The sequence below is a fragment of the Salmo trutta genome, chromosome 31 (assembly GCF_901001165.1).
Source record: "Salmo trutta chromosome 31, fSalTru1.1, whole genome shotgun sequence".
Taxonomy (NCBI): domain Eukaryota; kingdom Metazoa; phylum Chordata; class Actinopteri; order Salmoniformes; family Salmonidae; genus Salmo; species Salmo trutta.
In genome coordinates, this window is record NC_042987.1 from 29,604,401 (window position 1) to 29,626,103 (window position 21,703).

General features: G+C 41.2%; 1 protein-coding gene across 1 annotated transcript; it reads left to right on the forward strand.

Annotated features, from left to right (window-relative positions):
• The first annotated feature begins 7,885 nt into the window (after positions 1-7,885).
• On the forward strand, positions 7,886-20,880 carry LOC115169897 (palmdelphin a). The gene is made up of 9 exons (XM_029725988.1): positions 7,886-8,015; positions 13,906-13,957; positions 14,068-14,148; positions 14,425-14,543; positions 15,533-15,647; positions 15,789-15,813; positions 15,962-16,036; positions 16,185-17,714; positions 20,256-20,880. The coding sequence occupies exons 2-9, from the start codon at positions 13,913-13,915 to the stop codon at positions 20,294-20,296; spliced, it is 2,031 nt and encodes a 676-aa protein (XP_029581848.1). The 5' UTR covers positions 7,886-8,015; positions 13,906-13,912; the 3' UTR covers positions 20,297-20,880.
• The last annotated feature ends 823 nt before the right edge of the window (positions 20,881-21,703 follow it).

A 21,703-nucleotide genomic window follows, 5' to 3' on the forward strand; every position in this document is an offset into this window, starting at 1 on the left:
GAACATGTATGTGTCTTCTGTTTCCCTCTACAATGCCCACAAGCCTCACAGAGTGGACAAGACCAGGCACTAAATCAGACTGGGGGGAAAAGAACATCAATGAGGATGTTCTTTTCTACACAGAAGATCATACAAAATTATTGCCTGAAGATCTTCTGAACTTTCCAATACCTTTCGGATGCATTTCAGTCCCTTCAAACCATACTTCCTTCAGATTGAAATACTGTCAAAAGTACTGTCCGACTGATTTGTAATAGACTGTCATAGCCCCAATTAAAAAAGTAAACATTGACCGTTGATTCCATCACTTTTTTTACATGGTGGATCACAAAAAAATGTTGATATCAAAATGGGGTCTTTTACTTTACAGTGTTGTAATGATGCAACTCTCAGATGTCACAAGGACCTGTGTCTGACAAAGTAACTAGAAACGTTGCTCGAACGTGTCTCACAGAGTGGCATTCACTCACATGTACGGGGCACACACGCAGAAGAACCTGCTAAAACTAGAGCCAGACACTAATTTGCAAACAATCGATTAGTTTATGGAAAGTTGCTAGAATTCAGTATCCATGACAACACAACAGAGCCTACACTGCACATGAACTTGAGGTCTAAAGACACTTATAGACAGTGGAGGAAAAAGTACACAATTGTCATACTTGAGTAAAAGTAAACATACTTTAAAAGAAAATGACTCAAGTAAAAGTGATAGTCACCCAGTAAAATACTACTTGAGTAAAAGTCTAAAGTATTTGGTTTTAAATGTACTTAAGTATCAAAAGTAAATGTAATCGCTAAAATATACTTAAGTATCAAAAGTAAAAGTATAACTCATTTAAAATTCCTTATATTAAGCAAACCAGACGACATGACTTTCTTGATTTTTTAATTCACGGATAGCCAGGGGCACACTTCAACACTCAGACATCCTTTACAAACGAGTAATTTGCGTTTAGTAATTCTGCCAGATCAGAGGCAGTAGGGATGACCGGGGATGTTCTCTTGATAAGTGCGTGAATTAAACAATTTTCCTATCTTGCTAAACATTCCAAATGTAACGAGTACTTTTGGGTGTCAGGGAAAATGTAAGGAGTAAAAGGTACATTATTTTCTTTAGGAATGTAGTGAAGTAAAAGTAAAAGTTGTCAAAAATATAAATAGTAAAGTACAGATACCCAAAAAAACTACTTAAGTAGTTCTTTAAAGTATTTTTACTGACGTACTTTACACCACTGCTTATAGACAGTATATAAAATGATCTGATATATACAGCAGATGGCCTATAGATAGTAGAATATGTCTATTGATTTGATTTCATTCCATTGGGGTTTACTTCTGCTCCTAGCCATGTAATCACACCAGAACTTTGATTGAGGGATTACAGAATTTTGCATGTAAACAGGCAGTCTACAAATAACATTTTTCTGTTTAGACCTAATATTACAAATGTTTTGTAAGACAACTGTTTCTTTCAGTCCAAAATGTTGCTGCATCATCATCAACAGTACAGCGGACGTGCCTGCTTGATGAGGCAACAGAGTGGGTGTCACAGTTGTTACGCAACCCGCCTTAAGTTCAGTTAGAAAGAGTCTATTAAAAGACCAGCTTCCAGATGCTGGATGTTTTTATGAGAATGACCACACCATATAGTTATTTCCCACTAACCTAACACATACCTCTCTCATTAGGTCAGTCATGACACAAGGCTTTATGGTAAGAGTACTAAGATAGCATTGGGACCTAGATGCTAGAAGAACCGCGCATCAATTCAATTCAACTTCCATTCCACATTGGTTCAATGTAATTTCATTGAAATGACGTGGAAACAACGTTGATTCAACCAGTGTGTGCCCAGTGGGTAGCAATTGTGGTTCTCAATGTTCAGCAAATTTGTACTGCTATGTACAGGTCATGAAGTAAAATATTTTTTCAAAATGTACTTATTCAGCAGATATTCAAGCCGAATGGACACATTTGCAACTATGTTAACTTGTCTTGTAGAGCCTAAACCATGTGGTTCCATTCACAATGGCTACAGTTCAAAAGCCTCAGCAGCTTTTCTTATATGGCAGGCCGCTGTAGATGAATGAAGAGGAGAAATGATCAAACACAAAGCCTTTGTCTGACCACATCCATCTGTCTGGACTGGAGAAGGGTCATAGGAGAGAGAAACAAGGTAACAGGCAGAGAGCTAATGGAAGGAAGAGATGGATAGGGAGACACAGGTAGATGATTAAAGAGGAGGATGAGACAGAAAGAGAAATATATGAGAATTAGAAAAGCAGAGTAGAAACAGAAAGAAGGATGATAGAGAGAAAGAGAAAAGATTGTGTGGAAGAGGGTGAGAGAGAAAAACAGAAGGAAGAGGAAGAGGGCGAGGATCTTGTAAGAGTTCGGACTCCCTGGGCATAGTCTTGAATAGCGTCTAAGGACTATGGCTTACGTCTCTCTCAGTTGTGGCAGCAGGTAGCCTAGTGGTTAAGCGCGTTGGGCCAGTAATGAAAGGTTGCTAGTTCAAATCCCCTAGCTGACTAGGTAAAGAATCTCTTGATGTGCCCTTCAGCAGGGCACTTAATCCTAGTTGCTCTGGATAAGATTGTCTGCTAAATAACTAAACTGTCAAATCTCAGTGTCTCCATAGGATCAACACCTCTTCCCATTGGAGGGAAAGAAGACAGAGGCCCTGATTGGATTAAGGCTGTAAGTAGGTTAAGTGTCCACATGCCTGAACCCCACAAACATAATGGCTCTTTACCTGATCACAGGGCTGTAACTTCCAATGTACTGTAGCGTGATGTCAATTAACTCAAATTATATTTTGGGGAACTGAGAGAGAGAGGAAGATGATGTGTAATGTGATGATGTGCAATGCGATGATGTGTTGAATAGCTTGTCTACGACAATAGCCAACCACATTGGCCACCATTACTTACCAAAGCAGAATTGGTGTTGACACATAAAGTATATATACAAAAGTATGTGGACGCCCCTTCAAATTAGTGGACTCAGCTATTTCAGCACATCCGTTGCTGACAGGTGTATAAAATCGAGCACACAGCCAAGCCAATCTCCATAGACAAACATTGGCAGTGGAATGGCCTTATGTATCATGCCAGACATTGAGCTTGACAAGGTATGACAGTCGGATGGTTCTCATGTTGAAATATTACAGGTATTAAAAGATGAAATCAAATCGTACCAATTGTGTAAACAAAATATTACAGGTCACAGACGTCGATGTACGCCAAAACCAAAACAAGCACACATGCCACACACGCACCTCACACACACACACACACACACACACACACACACACACACACACACACACACACTCTTTTGGGATCCCTCGTGGGCTATATAATTTCTCTCTAGGAGCCTGAACTTGTGAATTGTGTAACCCTGGTCATGACCTTCTTGCCCTGGGTTGAACTTCAATAGCTAAACCTCGTGATGGTCAGAGAAATGCCCAAGGCTATAGCCGTACCATACACAGGCACAGGAGTTTTTCCTGACAATGTTTCCTGAACAGGAACAACTCTTGGCCCTAGTTATATAGACTATTGCAGGCCCAGTAGTTTTTCCTTGTCAGATCACATGATCAGGTAAAACTCCTGGCCCTAGCTATTTGTGTCCCTTCTTTGGGCTTTTGGGCAGCAGGTGGCCTAGCTGTTAACAGCATTGGGACAGTAACCGAAAGGTTGCTGGTTCAAATCCCTGAGCTGACTAGGTGAAAAATCTGTCGATGTGCTGTTGAGCAAGGCATCTCACCATAATTGTTCCTGTTAATAACTCTGGATAAGAGCTTCGGCTAAATTACTAAAATGTTAAAAATAAATCAAATGTAATTGCCTCAGTGATGAGGCAGGACAGGGAAGGTCACTGATGCTCTCTCTGGGTGGTCTGACTGTAGCTGTCATTGAAGGGACAATAAACCTGCTGGCCAACAAAAACCTTTAGACGTCATTGGAGCATTTAAAGAACACTGTAACGTGATGGCTGTACTTGAATTACCTTTGTTAGAGTAGTGCAACATAGAAAAGAAAGCTACTGTTGTGGGCTGAGTCACCTTACTTGTGTGTACAATTATTAAACACATATACAGTACCAGTCAAAAGTTTGGACCCAACAACTCATTCAAGGGTTTTTCTTTATTTTTACTATTTTCTACATTGTAGAGTAATAGTGAAGACATCAAAACTTTGAAATAACACATGTAGGAATCATGTAGTAACCAAAAAAAGTTAAACAAATCAAATATATTTGAGATTTGAGATTCTTCAAAGTAGCTGCCCTTTGCCTTGATAACAGCTTTGCACACTCTTGGCATTCTCTCAATCAGCTTCATGAGGTAGTCACCTGGAATATGTTTCAATTAACAAGTTTGCCTTGTTAAAAGTTAATTTGTGGAATGTATTTCCTTCTTAATGCGTTTGAGCCAATCAGTTGTGTTGTGACAAGGTAGTGATGGTATTCAGAAGATAGGCCTTTTTGGTAAAAGACCAAGTCCATATCATGGCAAGAATAGCTCAAATAAGCAAAGAGAAAAGACAGTCCATCATTACTTTAAGGCATGAAGGTCAGTCAATGTGGAAGTTTCTTCAAGTGCAGTCACAAAAACCATCAGGCGCTATGATGAAACTGGCTCTCATGAAGACCGCCACAGGAAAGGAAGACCCAGAGTTACATCTCCTGTAGAGGATAAGTTCATTAGAGTTACGAGCCTCAGAAACTCCAGCCCCAATAAATGCTTCACAGAGTTCAAGTAACAGACACATATCAACATCCATTTTTGGTTCCTACCGCCGTGCCTTTGTGATACACATAGTAGGGGGCCAGCACAGGGGGAAAAAAATAAAAATAATGTATGAAATGTATGCATTCACTAATGTAAGTCGCTCTGGATAAGAGCGTCTGCTAAATGACTAAAATGTAAATGTAAATGTAGGTGAATGGATTATCTCCGCATGTGTGGTTCCCACCGTGAAGCATGGAGGAGGAGGTGTGATGGGGTGGGGGGGCTTTGCTGGTGACACTGTTTGTGATTTATTTAGAATTCAAGGCACACTTAACCAGCATGGCTACTACAGCATTCTTCAGTGATACACCATCCCATCCGGTTTTCGCTTAGTGGGACTATCATTTATTTTTCAACAGGACAATGACCCAACACACCTCCAGGCTGTGTAAGGGCTATTTGACCAAGAAGGAGAATGATAGAGTGCTGCATCAGATGATATGGTGTTGGTAAAGCATTCAAGGTGAAGCTGGTTGAGAGAATGCCAAGAGTGTGCAAAGCTGTCATCAAGGCGAAGGGTGGCTACTTTGAAGAATCTCAAATCTAAAATATATTTTGATTTGTTTACATTTTTTGGGGTTACTACAAGATTCCATATGTGTTATTTCATAGTTTTGATGTCTTCACTATTATTCTACAATGTAGAAAATAGTAAAAAATAAAGAAAAACCCTTGAATGAGTAGGTGTGTCCAAACTTTTGACTGGTACTGTATGATTGCCATGATTTCTGCTTCTGTATGGGATTTGAGTACTCAAAGACATTTGATACTCAGATCCCACAAGAAGCCTTTTGCGGTGTAGGAATTATGTTAGATATACTGTTAACTCAATCTCCTTTCTGTGTGTGTGTGTGTGTGTGTGTGTGTGTGTGTGTGTGTGTGTGTGTGTGTGTGTGTGTGTGTGTGTGTGTGTGTGTGTGTCACTGCCTGTGTGCTCTGACCGCTAGTGGCGTGTTCCTGTTCATTAGAGACTGAACTGAGAATGTCCCATGCCACCGAGGGTGACATTTCTTAATGGGAGCACAAGCAAACGCAACACAACATAGGAATGTCTCCCACCTGGGTGTGTTCTGGTGCAGTCTGTGAGCTGTCCCATGCTGAGGTGATTTGTGGATGCATTATTGTTTGACCAGCAGGTCTACTCTGTACCTATGAGCTCACTGTTGGACGTTCCACTGAGATGAGAGAAAGAGGCCTACAACATAGGCCAAAAATGCATTCCTGGAAATACTCAAACAGAAATAAACACACTGAGCTTAGAGGAGAAAACAGGCAGGGAGAGAAGCCACAAGTGCAAAACCTTATAACATGACTCACACAGACAGACATGGGTATTTGGAGACGTGTGTTGTTGCCATAGCTACACTCCCACTTCCCACACCTGTCCCCGCATGCCTGCATGATGGATGTGCTTGGCGCGCGTGTCAGTTATTTATGGAATCTTTAACGACTTGGCCGTAAACATGCATGTGCTATGGGTGTTCAGGACACTGTCTGTCCCATGGTCAAAGTGGTTAATAAAAAACTCCAAAAGATTCCCTGGAATGTGACATAATAAATAAATGAATTGTTCAAAATAGCATGACTGTGATGGATGACTGTTTTAAGTTTCTAATTCTTCTAGGTTCTAGGTCGATGTCTGTCCGTGTTTGTCAAGGTGGATCAAAGCAAAGACAGCTGTGCACATTTAGAGAAAAGCCCAATTTGGAACTTTGCAAGGAAAGCAAAGAGGAACTTTGTTTCACAGTGAGATGATGAGAGCAAGCACATGGCTTTCTCAAAGTTTCAGATAAAGGGTAGGAAGCAGTTTTTACTCACCAATGTAACAACACAGTGTGGTCAGACTCAGTAACTTAGTTGTAGTCATGATCTGGTTACCTATAAGTACAAACGTAGTTTTGTTTTTGGGTTATTAAATATTTATTTACTTATTTACGGAAAGAAGTCTGAACTACCCACAATGCACAATTTCTCAACATCATATGGAGGGTCTACTCTGTGCTATCGAGTTTGTATGCTAGCTCGGTAGCTAGCTCAAGCTGGCTAACGTTAGCCACACCTCATGCTATTCACAAACTTTGTGGCTGTGTTATCTAGTGGTAACCCGTTAGCCCAGCAGGCTCTGGTGCTTTCTTGCCATGGGCTCAAAATGAAAGTGAAAATCATACCTGTTTGCTCTATTGTGTAGTACCTCGTCTGTTGTGCTTTTTTGTTTTGTCAACTTTTCGGGCATGTTCTCTGTGAAGTAGGTTACGGGAGTTTTGTAACTTTTTCCACCTTGGCTTAGTGCTAGCACGCTAGCTGACGGACATCTAGAATCTATCTATTTTGGATTTCGGCCTGGTGAAGTGCCCACCTCCCCCTTGCTTTGGTAGCTAAAAGAGCCTGCACTCTTTCAAAAGTTTTACCACCGGATGGGCCCAAACCATCAATCAGTAAATCTCTGCTCGTACCCCTCACATTCTGAAATTGCAATTTTGTCCCCCCCAGTTTTATCATTGGAATGTGGTACAAAACGAGGCAATGGTGTGCTTTAGGACAATGTGGACGACTCCGAGCAGTCGGGTAGGCTGTTTGGAGTGGTTATCCGACTAGAGAAAAAAAAAAATTATGTCCCCCCCACTTCTAAAACCAAAGTTGTGCCCCTGTATCACAGCCTTGAAAATGCATGACTTCATTCTTTGGAATACTGATCAGTTTTATGTAATAACTCCAAAAAAAGAAAAGTGCATAGGGACATTTGATGCATATACTAGCGCAAATCTGGTTGAATCAACATTTTTCAATATAATTTCAACTAAAAAAATCTATGTTATGACTTTGAATCGAGGTGGAAAACTGATTGGATTTGCAAAAAGTCACCAATGTAAGGGAATTTCGTATTTTTTTTAAATCAAATTTGAACCCAAATCCAATGACATGGTGACATTTTTGGTTGATTTCACGTTGAATTCACGTTAGTGGACAACTCAACCAAATGTGACGTTGGCGTTGAATTGACATCTGTGCTCAGTGGGATACAACACTTGCCCTGTTGCTATTGGTGTAAAGGCAAGCTGCCAATCATGCCTTCCCTTGGCTCTGTTCAAGCCACCCGCGCTGTACCTGACTGTCGCGTTGTTTAGGACAGAGCGCTTTACGCTGTCCACCAATTGTGAACTTGGGTTACCAAGGCATTTATATTCCATATCCAGCATTTGTTCACGCACAACTGGTGAGTGTTCTTGCCATTTTCTCAACCCGTTTTTGCTTGGCAATGTTGTAAGATAAGGCTAGTAGCCTAACCACCGATCAAGCAACATTATGGACTAAACTTTAAAACCCTGTTGCTGCTCTGTATTTTGCTGTGACAATATAGGTCAATTTAAGATCCTGCATATATAACTATGCAATACATTATAACTTTGTATGGGTTTTAATCTGAGTTCGTTATTTTAAAATTATTTCAACAAAAATTCACTCTCATATGTTCAATTGATCTTTTAGCTTGCATGTATAAAACAATTGGACAGGCGCACTGCGTGGTCTCCAGTAATCTCTTAATGCTTCATTTTAACCGCTTCAGTTTTTACCGCCAGTGTTCCTGTTCTAACATGCGAAGGCATGGGGATTTATTGTCATTTTATAGGAACTTTTACTTGGGACACTGTTGTTTCACTCATGTGAGAGCTGCAAAATCACAGTCGACTATTCCTCAGTCCAATGTTTGTGCAGTGTACTCAAGCGCGTGTTCTCCTTTTGTTTGATTACTTGTGTGAATAAATTATTCTAATTTACCAAAGTAGGTCTAGAATATACAGCATTTATGTCTCATCGTTTGGGCATTCTTTGTGCATCTAGGCTATGTTATAGACAAATACTTTGCATGAGCTATATACCATTGGAATGAAATACACACTCATTAAATAATAGCATAAAGCATAAAGAAAATGACGGAAGAATGCACATGAAATTGTATACTACAAATATGCATACTGTTTTACCATCCTACTGTACATGTGCCCTTTTGAAAACCATGTGTCCATGCAGTTATTGTTGTGGAAGCAGATGCCCCAACAGATTTGCTGCCTGGCTAAATCACCGCAGTGATCAGCTTAGGTCAGGCAGCTTAGAGAAAACCTCCTTCCACTAGAACTGTCAGTCTGCCTGAGGAGGGATTGGAGCTGGGAACTGACCATCACAGTTTGTAGCTGCCACTCTTCACATTGGGACATATTGAAACACCTCCGATTGATCTGGGCAGGTGCTGATGAAGAAGTAGCCTATAATATGTCTAGAAAGAAAATAAAAGAGTCTGCATACTGCAATGCTCTATAAGCGCCCAAGTGTGATATATCAGGCCAGCTAAACAATGTGTCTCAAACCTTCTCAGAAGTGATGAACTAAGGGTCAAAGCGGTGTCCAGCCAAATTAGGCTGGGTTTACACAGGCAGCCCAATTCTGAGCTTTTTTTCACTAATTGGTCTGAAAGATCTGACGTGAAAAGATCTGATGGGATTGGTCAGAGAAATGCAGTCTTTGTCACATGTGGGAGGACATATGGCACAGTTCAAAATGCTGACCAGGGTTGGGATCAGTGAGTCCCTTTTCAGTTCTTTCTAATCGGGAGATTAATTGAAATTCCCCTTCAAGAACTGAAAAGTGCCATTCATTTTCAATGAGGATTTTTCTAATGTATTCTTGTTTAAAATCATATTTAGACTTTTAATTTTAAACAGGAAAATAATTTCAATTTGAATTTCATTGTTTATACAGAGCTGTGTGATGATGTCACTGTAATCATGATAGACAACTGGCCCTATGCCACGTGGCAATATTTCATCACAAGGGCTTTATGTCAATAACATTTACAACCATAACAGCTGCCCAAATACTTCTACATCACCCCATTTCCTCCTACAATATCAGAGTAGTGTATCTCCCATGCCCTCATAGAAGAACCCCAAAAATGTAATAACATGTAAATGAAGAACAAGAACTGTCCTTTAGTTCTATCACCTGTTTGCTTATCTCTGTTTTGAAGAGACAGACAGACGCATGCTTTGCCGCAGAGTGCAACACTTGTCTATTGTTGTTATGACCTCCTATTTTTAGACTCTCCTTGAGTTTACAGTGTCTTCAGAAAGTATTCAAACCCCTTGACTTATTCCACAGTTTGTTGTGTTACAGCCTGAATTAAAAATGGATAAAATATTTGCAAAAACTCTCACTCATCTACACACAATACCCCATAATGACAAAGTGAAAATGTTTGCACATTTTCTTGGAAATGAAATACAGAAATATCTAATTTACATAAGTATTCACACCCCTTAATCAATATTTTGTAGAATCACCTTTGGCAGCGATTATAGTTGTGAGTCTTTCTGAGTTAATCTCGTAAGAGCTTTCTACACCTGGATTGTGCAACATTTACCCATTATTATTTTCAAACGTCTTCAAGATCTGTCAAATTAGTAGTTGATCTTTGCTAGACAACCATTTTCAGGTCTTACCATAGATTTTCAAGTAGATTTAAGTAGAAACTGTAACTTGGCCACTCAGGAACATTCTCTGTGTTCTTGGTAAGCAACTCCAGTGTAGATATGGCCTTGTTTTATAAGTTATTGTTCTGCTGAAAGGTGAATTGATCTCCCAGTGTCTGGTGGAAAGCAAACTGAACCAGGTTTTTCTCTAGGATTTTGCCTGTGCTAAGCTACATTCCGTTACTTTTTTATCCTGAAAAACTCCCAAGTCTTAACGATTAAAAACATACCCATAACATGATGCAGCCACCACTATTCTTTAAAATATGGAGAGTGTCACTCAGTAATGTGTTGTATTTGATTTGCCCCAAACATAACACTTTGTATTCGGGACAAAAAGTGAATTGCTTTGCCATATGTTTTGCAGTATTGCTTTAGTGCCTTGTTGCAAACAGGATGCATGTTTTGTAATTTTTCTGTACAGGCTTCCTCCTTTTCACTCTGTTAATTAGGTTAGTATTGTGGAGTTACAACAATGTTGTTGATCCATCCTCAGTTTTGTCCTATCACAGCCATTAAACTCTGTAACTGTTTTAAAGTCACTATTGACCTCATGGTAAAATCTTAGAGCGGTTTCCTTACTCTCCGGCAACTGAGTTAGGAAGGATGCCTGTATTTTTGTAGTGACTGGGTGTATTGATACACCATTCAAAGTGTAATTAATAACTTCACCATGCTCAAAGGGATATTTAATGTCTGCTTTTTTTACCCATCTATCAATAGGTGCGAGGCATTGGAAAACCTCCCTGGTCTTTGTGGTTGAATCTGTGCTTGAAATTCCCAGGGCAACTGAGGGACCTTACAGATAATTGTATGTGTGGGGTACAGAGATGAGGTAGTCATTCAAAAATGTCCATTCAACTTATTATGTGGCTTGTTAAGCACATTTTTCTCCTGAACTTATTTAGGCTTGCCATAACAAAGGATTGAATAAGTATTGACTCAAGACGTTTCAGCTTTTCATGTTTCATTAATTTGTTACAATTCCGAAAAACATAATCCCACGATGACATTATGGGGTATTGTGTGTAGGCCAGAGACCAAAAATCTCTATTTAATCCATTTTAAATTCAGGCTGTAACACAACAAAATTTGGTCAGGGCGTGTGACTACTTTCTGTAGTTAGGGTGAATATTGTAGTTAAGGTTGCAAAAGAGAAACTTTCCCCAAACCCCCCAGTTTTTCTTTATTTCAGAAATTCCAGTTAGAGGATTACCAGTTGAACAGTTGAAGTCAGAAGTTTACATACACCTTAGCCAAATACATTTCAACTCAGTTTTTCACAATTCCTGACATGTAATCCTAGTAAAAATCCCCTGTCTTAGGTCAGTTAGGATCACCACTCAGAAGTTTACATACGCTCAATTAGAATTTGGTAGCATTGCCTTTAAATTGTTTAACTTGGGTCAAACGTTTCGGGTAGCCTTCCATAAGCTTCCCACAATAAGTTGGGTGAATTTTGGCCCATTCCTCCTGACAGAGCTGGTGTAACTGATTCAGGTTTGCAGGCCTCCTTGCTCGCACACGCTTTCTCAGTTCTGCCCACAAATGTTCTATAGCATTGAGGTCAGGATTTTGTGATGGCCACTCCAATACCTTGACTTTGTTGTTCTTAAGTAATTTTGCCACAACTTTGGAAGTATGCTTGGGGTCATTGTCCATTTGGAAAACCCATTTGCAACCAAGCTTTAACTTCCTGACTGATGTCTTGAGATGTTGCTTCAATATATCCACATAATTTTCAATTCCTCATGATGCCATCTATTTTGTGAAGGTCACCAGTCCCTCCTGCAGCAAAGCACCCCCACAACATGATCCTGCCACCCCCGTGCTTCACGGTTGGGATGGTGTTCTTCAGCTTGCAAGCCTTCCCCTTTTTCCTCCAAACATAACGATGGTCATTATGGCCAAACAGTTCTATTTTTGTTTCGTCAGACCAGAGGACATTTCTCCAAAAAGTACGATCTATGGTGGTTTTGGAGCAGTGGCTTCTTCCTTGCTGAGCGGCCTTTCAGGTCATGTCGATATAGGACTCGTTTTACTGTGGATATAGATACTTTTGTACCTGTTTCCTCCAGCATCTTCACAAGGTCCTTTGCTGTTGTTCTGTGATTGATTTGCACTTTTCGCACCAAAGTACGTTCATCTCTAGGAGACAGAACGCGTCTCCTTCCTGAGCGGTATGACGGCTGCGTGGTCACATGGTGTTTATACTTGCGTACTATTGTTTGTACAGATGAACGTGGTACCTTTAGGTGTTTGGAAATTGCTCCCAAGGATGAACCAGACTTGTGGAGGTCCACAATTTATTTTCTGAGGCCTTGGCTGATTTCTTTTGATTTTCCCATGATGTCAAGCAAAGAGGCACTGAGTTTGAAGGTAGGCCTTGAAATACATCCACAGGTACACCTCTAATTGACTCAAATTATGTCAATTTGCCTATCAGAAGCTTCTAAAGCCATGACATCATTTTATGGAATTTTACAAGGTGTTTAAAGGCACAGTCAACTTAATGTATGTAAACTTCTGACCCACTGGAATTGTGATACAGTGAATTATAAGTGAAATAATCTGTCTGTAAACAATTTTTGGAAAAATTACTTGTGTCATGCACAAAGTAGATGTCCTAACCGACTTGCCAAAACTATAGTTTGTTAAGAAGAAATTTGTGGAATGGTTGAAAAACGTGTTTTAATGACTCCAACCTAAGTTTACGTAAACTTCCGACTTCAACTGTATGTACAGAACATTTTACCAGTAGCCCCCATATTCTCCTCACTTATCAGACTGATATCTCTTTCAGGTTCCTACCTCTATGTGAAGAGCAAATATAGAGGCTGCTGCTGAGTCACCCCATTAAGGGGGCTGTCTGAGAAAATAGCTAGTCTAGAATATCTGTGGAGCATGGTGAGAGACAGGAAGTCTGCGGTAGGGCTCACATTTCGTGGAAAGATGTAAGGAGAGACCAGGGAGATGCTGGCATGCCCTTTCAGGGCCATAGGTCATCACAGTCACTGTCACTGTCACCACACACAGAAGCACACCCCTAAGGTACCCCAGAGTGCATTCGTTTTTGCACTTTAGGATTTTTGAAAGTATGTGTATCGGCATTCCAGTTGGAGACTCTTGCCTTGTAGGTCAGTACATTTCTGTAATAAGATATTAGGGGCCTGAATGCCATGCTCTCTCAGACCAAAAATGTAGTGTGTTAGTGGCTAGACCAGACTCTTGTTTCAGTTCTGGTCAGGTAGAATTGAGTGTGAAATCCCTTAGTAATGATTAGGTCATTTGTCATCTGTGGTGGAACTCAAACCCTCTTGTTTCTAGTCAAATTTTTCAAGTCACATTTTCAAATTGTGTCAGTCACCACTGGCACTATTCCTTGTTCACCTGTTAAAGGCATAGTTCACATAAAAAGGTGAAGTATCCCTTTAACCTTCCCTCTCAATGGATTATAAAGCTCTATTCACTGGATGACTGGTATGTGTGTCAATGCATCACTTTTTAGCTGCTGTTTTTATTCCAGAGTTTCCTTCTCATCGCCATTGTTTTTTCTGTCTTCATTTTTCTTTGGTCCAGGGTAAGAATGGAAGAGGCAGACCTGGTCAAGGAGCGGCTCCAAGCCATAACGGTAAACTGACCTCGAGTCCTGGTTCTCTTACAGCAAATCAACAGCTGAATAATATCTGTGTCAAGTACTTTAAGGTTCACAACTTTCTTTTTTAAATACTTTATCTGCAGGATAAGAGGAAAGTCCAAGAGGACATTGCTCATAAAAAGCTGGAGATTGACAAGGAGAAATTAAAGCTTCAGCACTTAAAGGTACAGTTAGGTAATTTGACCATCAATGAAGTGATAACATTACAGTTCATCTTACTGTCAAATTGTCAAAGCACATTGTTTCAATAACATTTGATTAATTCGTAACTATCTAATGACAGTGAGAGTTCCAGGTATCAAAGCTTGATGACAGTTTTTAGATTTTATGGTCACTGTGGTTGAGCAGTCCATTAAAGACATATGTTAGAGTGCAAAAATAACATGTCAAACATGACAGTTAAGACATAATGCTGTGTCACCCTCTCTTACTTTGAACAGAAAAAGTCCTTAAGAGAGCAATGGCTCATGGATGGAGCAGCCATCCAGAGCCCACAGCAGAGAGAGATTTTGAGGGGAGATCAACAACAAACTAAGCTCCTCCAGACCAGCATCCACAGGTACAGTAAGCCAGGACAACTGATACTCCACTTGTTCCTGTCTAAACTGATCTACAGTATGTTTACATTGCTGTTTTATTAACATGGCTGCCTGATGGAATATAGGCCTTGGTATGTCGAGATATGTTTTAGCAAATGTTTCATCTTGGATGCTTCATTCGATTAAACCTTACCCATGTTAAATCTGTACCACTTACGGTGAAATGTTGCTTTTAAATGCGGACGCCGCTTTTATTTATTTAATTTCTATGCTCAACTGACAGGCACTGCATCACGTTGCATGCATCAACACCTTGGCAACATGTATTGGACTGTCTGCGGTGAAGGGTAGCCCATCAACTGTCCAGTTAGACCTATAATTGTCTGTAGATTGGTCCAAGTGGCAGTCAGTGCGTTCTCTGAAACCTCTAAGGTGCTGGTAATAAGACAACAGCAGCGTGAGCTTTAGGTTCACTAACTCCCTAACTTTTTTTACCTAACGAAATTTAAACATATAGGCATTTGTCACTATTAAAAGGTGGTGTTCTGGCCTTTTTGTTTCTTTAGTAAGAGTGAGGGACATCCACAAATAGACTCATTCTGCCCTCCCCCTCCTGATCCACCCATTTCAACTGAATGGACACTTTTTAGTATTTCACAGGGTAGGTTCCAATCTGTTAGGGTCGTACCGCTTTGGGGTATAACCATTTGGACTGTAGGTGTCAAGTGGCAGGGTTGTGCTATTCTAATGGGGTGATTTAATGCCAGTTGGGTGCGATAGCACAGCATTGATGGGGTTGGCAGAGGTGGGATGCCCGAGTGGTTGACCCTGAGTCTGTCTGCTGCCAGCCATGATCAGTTTGCCAAGTTACACCTCTGACGAGATTAGAGCCAGAAAAGGAAGTCTTCCAAAGATGAGAAAACTGTCAGTTCACTGATCCGTTCTTTATCCCTTCTCCGCCTGTCTATGAGGTGATATGACCTTTGACCCTTTCTGTCTCGGCTTGCAGGATTGAGAAAGAGATTGAGGCTCTGGAGAGGGAAGAGACGATGATATCAAAAAACGAGGGCTTCATACTGAAGAGACTGAAGGCTATTGAGAAAACCCCTGAGGAGATAATAAAGGTACTTGGACATAACATAATTGACATTGAGATATTTCTGGTTTAGATGTTTTGCTTTGCCCACAATGAGGGTACTGTTAATCTGAGGTTTTGTTAATCTGAGTTGTACCTCTAAAAGTGCTGTTTTTATGTTGTCTTACAGGAGGCAAATGACAATTTCAAAGAAGGTAAGGCCTTTTGCTAGCTTGCTGATTGCGTTCTTAATTTAATGTATTTGATCAAGCATGTTACACTATACACATAATCATTGGTAATACAAAAAAACATAGCTTATTTTTTTCACAGAGCCAATCTATATTTCCCCAACTACTCTAGATGTCCCAAAGTTCTACAAACCTCAAATTTCAAGGAAGCAGTCCTTTAAATTTAATAAGGACACACCCAAACAAAGTAAGAAACTTCATATTAACATTTATTACAACAATAGCGTGTACTGTAGATATGTCAAAACCCTATTTTTATCTCATTTCAACCCATCTCTCTCTCCATCTCTCCCTTCCTCGTACTCGCTGTCTCTCCTCCTTCTCTCCTCCTCCAGCCATGTTTGCAATGGAGATCAACGTCCAGAAGGACCTCCGTACCGGGGAGAGCCGGGTCCTGTCTACATCCACCGTCACCCCCCAGGAGCTCCAGCAGAGAGGGGTCAAAGTCTACGACGACGGCCGCAAGTCTGTCTATGCCCTGCAGTCTGACGGGTCTCACCTGGGGAATGGAGTGGATGAGCTCAGCCCTATGGAGGTGGAGGAGCTGCTGCGAGCAGCCACAGAACAGAAGAAGTCTCAGAGAGGACCTCGGGGCCACCAGGGCCATCAGGAATCAGCACCTGCATTCTCCCCCAACTATAGCCCTCAGGGCCACCAGGAACCAGTGCCTGTAATTTCCCCCAACTGTGGCCCTAGTGGCCAGCAGGAACCAGTGCCTGCATTCTCCCCCAACTGTGGCCCTCGTGGCCAGCAGGAACCAGTGCCTGCATTCTTCCCCAACTGTGGCCCTCGTGGCCACCAGGAAGCAGTGCCTGTATTCTCCCCCAACTGTGGTTCTCGTGGCCACCAGGAAGCAGTGCCTGTATTCTCCCCCAACTGTGGCTCTCTGGTCCACCAGGAACCAGTGCCTGCATTCTCCACCCCCTGTGGCCCTCGGGGCCACCAGGAGCTCAGCCCTATGGAGGTGCAGAAGCTGCTCCGAAAGGCTATAGTGCAGAAGATGCCTCAAAGCGGAGCTTTCCCACAGGACCATCAGGTTCACCAGGAATCAGTGCCTGCATTCTCCACCACCTCCGGCAGGAGTGCCTCGGCCTCCAACAGGCCCCAACAGAGTCATGCTAAAGTCCTCCAAGGAACCAATGGGAATGGCTATCAGCAGGAGTTGTATGAGCATGACGTCCTCTCCAGGAAGGAGCTCCACTACATTGATGGAGTCCACTACTCAGGGCCGGAGAGTCTCTCCTCCTCCCCTCACCTTCCAGTCCCCTCTTTCATCTGCAGGAAGGACGAGGAGTACTACCAGCCAACCAACGGGTACAACCAGAACCCTTTCTCCTACGGCGGGGAGTTTCACCCCACCCACAACTCCTACCATAGCCCTAGAGAGATCCAGCAAGGCGGGATGTTTTACAACTCGTCAGCTAAAAAGGACCAGAAACCATCTCCGATCTACCAGGAAGACTTGCACTTCAGTATCCTGAACGCCATAGACACATCTGAGCCTATCACTGCAATCTTTATGGGCTACCAAACCGCCAAGGATGACAGTGGACGTGGTCTGGGCTACGAAGGGTCCATCCGGGCTGAGCTTGTCGTCATTGGCGATGAGGATGGGGTGGACGAGAGTAACCCTCAGCTTAACACCAACAACCTGGATGGATACAAAAACTGGGGTTATCATCACTCTCAACCTCAACAGAAATTAATACAGTACATGGCAGAGCCCACCGCTAATATTAACGCTATCAATGCGTCACCGTACACAGCATCAAAGAAGTTGGTCTACCCTGGTCAACAGGCCAAAGAGGCATGCTACCCATATTCAGACGGACAGTTGGACAGGACAGAGAAGCACTCAGCCCCAGGTATCAGAAAGATTCAAAAGATTCAAAAGAGAAAGAAGCCATGCTGCATGCTCATGTAACCAACCTGCAACTGTTGACACTAGCTAACTAACATCACTTCCTTTGCTTTGACTGACAGCACTTTTGAGGTCTCTCATTGGCTGGCTAGTGTGTTGAACTGTATGCTGGGTAGTTGGCTTCTCTGTTGCATGAGTTTGTTCTTGTCTTAATCATTGTAACACAGACTGACCTGAAACTCTCATTCTAATCACACTCTGTCACTGTTTACATACATAGTGATGTTGTGTATCCATACCAGAGCTTGTTTTGATACTTGAAGTCAAACTCTGCCTCTCTCTAGTGGCTGGAAGGCAGTAATGCTGTAACTTTGGTTTCCTACAGGAGGCCAAAATGTGCTTGACTGCTTGTATAATATGTAAAATATTATTGGATATTTTTTATGTTTCTACTTTTGAATAACAAAGCTAGAATTTACTTTTTTACTGACATATTATAAATAACTGGTCTGAAGGTACAGTGCAAATCAAATGTACACTCTGATTAAATAATTGTTTTGCACTAACTTAATATTTATTATTTCGTATGTGTTTTTTTAGAATCTCTTTTCCACATTGCGAAGTTGTTATGCCATGTCTGTACTCTGTATACTTACAGTAATATGCATGATTGCTTGCCCTGTAACTTAAACAGTAATTAACTAATTATTGACTGCCTTAATCCTCTTGTGTAACAATGATCTGTTTGATTGTGTGAGTGTGTGCGTGCATGAGTGTGTGCATATAACATGCACAAGTGTGTGTGTGTGTGTGTGTGTGTGTGTGTGTGTGTGTGTGTGTGTGTGTGTGTGTGTGTGTGTGTGTGTGTGTGTGTGTGTGTGTGTGTGAGAGAGAGAGAGAGGTTGCGCTTTTTGAAATAAACATAAACAAATAAACATGTAACAATATGAACTGAGTATACAAAACATTAAGAATAATTGATCTTTCCATGACATAGTCTGTCGAGGTGAATCCAGGTGAAAGTTATGATCCCTTTTTGATGTCACTTGTTCAATTCATTTGAATCAGTGTAGAAGAAGGGGAGGAGACAGGTTATAGAAGGATGTTTAAGCCTTGAAACAATTGAGACATGGATTGTGTATGTGTGCCATTCAGAGAGTGAATGGACAAGAAAAAAGATTGAAGTGCCTTTGAACGGGATGTGGTAGCAGGTGTCAGGCACACCGGTTTGTGTTAAGAACTGCAACGCTGCTGGGTTTTTCACACTCAACAGTTTACCATGTGTCTCAAGAATGGTCCACCACCCAAAGGACATCCAGCCAACTTGACACAACTGTGGGAAGTATTGGAGTCGACATGGGCCAGCATCCCTGCACAACTCTATCAACACCTTGTAGAGTCCATGCCCCGATGAGTTGAGGCAGTTCTGAGGGCAAAAGGGAATACAAGTAAATATTAGGAAGGTGTTCCTAATGTTTTTTACACTCAGTGTATTTCTGCTGAACTATTGTTGTGTATTTGTTCAATGTTTGCTTTATTTATCATTAAAACATTTCATCACACCGACACTATGTAGCTAATGAGATTCAGTACAAAGTGGTAGAAAGTGCATGGCAATATGTTATGGTCTTCAGTAGAACTGTAACTGAAGCTAATGTCAGAATCATTTCCTATACATAACCATCACTGTGTTATTACTGATCACTTCACATCTGAGGAGTCAAAGGAAGAAGGATAAGACATGCGTTCCACCCACCCACCCTCCCACACACACACACACGCACACGCACACGCACACGCACACGCACACGTACACATACACATGTACACACACACGTACTCACACACACACACACACACACACACACACACGCGCACGCACACGCACACACACGCACACGTACACATACACATGTACACACACACACGTACTCACACACACACATGAACACACACACAAACACACACGTACACACACACGCGCACACACACACACACACACACACACATACACACGCACCCAACAACACTTTCACACCATCTGACAGTGCTAACGACCTTTCTGTCACCTCTCATGATCTCTCTGAGGACAAGGACAGTGGATGGTCTGGACCTTAACAGACTTAACGGTCCAGACACCAATCAGGTCATTAGACATGGATGTCTCCCGAACTAAGAGGCTTTTAAAAGGAATGTGTCATCCTGTAATATGTGATTGAGACACACTTATATAACTATAATTTGAGTTACATAAATGCTGATGACACATAACTGAGGACATACACCAATCTTAGCTCTCCTGGGGTTGGTTCAGACAGTGTTTTTCCTCACAACTTTGTCTGCTTGGTGAGTAGGCTATTGGAAGGGTGGTGTTACTATACTTCACAGAAAGACTTGTCCCATACTTTTTTCATGAGGTTATTTCAGGACACGCATTATTATACACATAACACAACTAATCTGGATGAATCTTAATTAGTCCTAATTGATGTGATATGATATTTACATGGTAAATGTGTTTTATTTTCTCTTACATTCTCTACAGCTTCAAGTACGTGTATGGAGAAACCTGAACAGTTTGTGTAGAAATACTCCATGCAAGACTCATCAACCCTTCAAGTTCCATGACGAGAAGGAAGAAAAACCTCTTTGCGCAACACATTTGACTAACACCAAGCACACTTCTGTGAGGCCATCAATAGCTAAAATCAGAACTTTATATTTGGATTCTAAATATAATTCTCAATATAAGGTTCTGTTTAAAAGTGTAAAACATGTTTGCTCATAATGTTTCCATACACAGAGTATTAGAGCTTAAAATATACCAAGGATGTCCTTTCGAGAAGGAACAACCAGTCTAAAACAGACTTTTGAAGGGAATCGCTGATCTTAAATGAAAAATCTGCTCGTTCAATGTTCCTGAAGATATAAGTGCATTTGATGTTTACTCTCCAGCCTTTATGCTGCTGCCAGATATATTTTCCTCCTCTACGGTAGGCTACTAGCCAGCACTTTCGATATGCTAATAAACCTTTTTAGAGTGCCTTAATGTCATTTGCTGTTGAAACTGTAATCTGCTTGCGTATTTGTAAAAAATAATCATGCTAAATAATTAAAAAGCTAATTGTCACACAGCTGAGTGTTAAGCTGTTATACAAAGGCAATGCCAATAAGTCGTTGAAACTGAGATTTTCTTATAATGTCCATTGACAAAGGCTTTGATTTAAATAGAGTGTGGTAATGTGATATTAACTTTCTTTCAGCTCAAGGGGAGGACGCTGCAGATATTTGTCGATATCCACTATAAAACACAGAAACCAATATATATATATATTGTCTCGTGCCCCTAAATGTCTCTCACTTAAAATATAATTATCTTCACTGACCCTATAGAACAGTGTTTCCCAACTCTGACCCCCGTTTCGTTGTAGCCCTGGACAAAGAAAAACCTGATTCAACTCATTGAGGGCTTGATGATTAGTTGACAGTTGAATCAGGTGTGCTTGTCCAGGGTTACAATAGAAAGATGTACTGTTGGGGGTACTCAGGTACTAGGGTTGGGAAACACTGCTATAGAGGAAAGATACAATGTGATGGCAGAAAGAAAATCCATATTCACAGACCTTAGTGATTCTTCTACCATTTAAAATCCCTGACAGGAGTAGTATTTGGTCTTTTATAAGGATCCCCATTAGCTGCTACTAACGCAGCAGCTACTCTTTCTGGGGTCCACACAAAACCTGACAGAGTAGCTAACAGTTAGCTGTGTAGGAGGCTGTGTGGGGGAGTCTTTGTATTCCATCCCAGCTGTTGGTGCCATGCATGTAACAACAACACATCAAAGAGTCGGGTTGTTGTTTTGCATCTTTATCCTGCTACTGCTGCTGCTCTGAGCCAGTGTGATTAATGAGGATGAAGGAGATTAGAATGTCAAGTTGACAGATGTAACACGTGCCATATGTGATGATGAAAAGTAGTAAGTCCTTTGAAAAG

Excerpts from the sequence above, each read along its gene's own strand:
- LOC115169897 (XM_029725988.1), top strand. The coding sequence starts at position 13,913 with ATGGAAGAGGCAGACCTGGTCAAGGAGCGGCTCCAAGCCATAACG. Across the intron at positions 13,958-14,067 it reads AGCGGCTCCAAGCCATAACG|GATAAGAGGAAAGTCCAAGA; the intron begins GTAAACTGACCT and ends CTTTATCTGCAG. Across the intron at positions 17,715-20,255 it reads AGAGAAGCACTCAGCCCCAG|CTTCAAGTACGTGTATGGAG; the intron begins GTATCAGAAAGA and ends CATTCTCTACAG.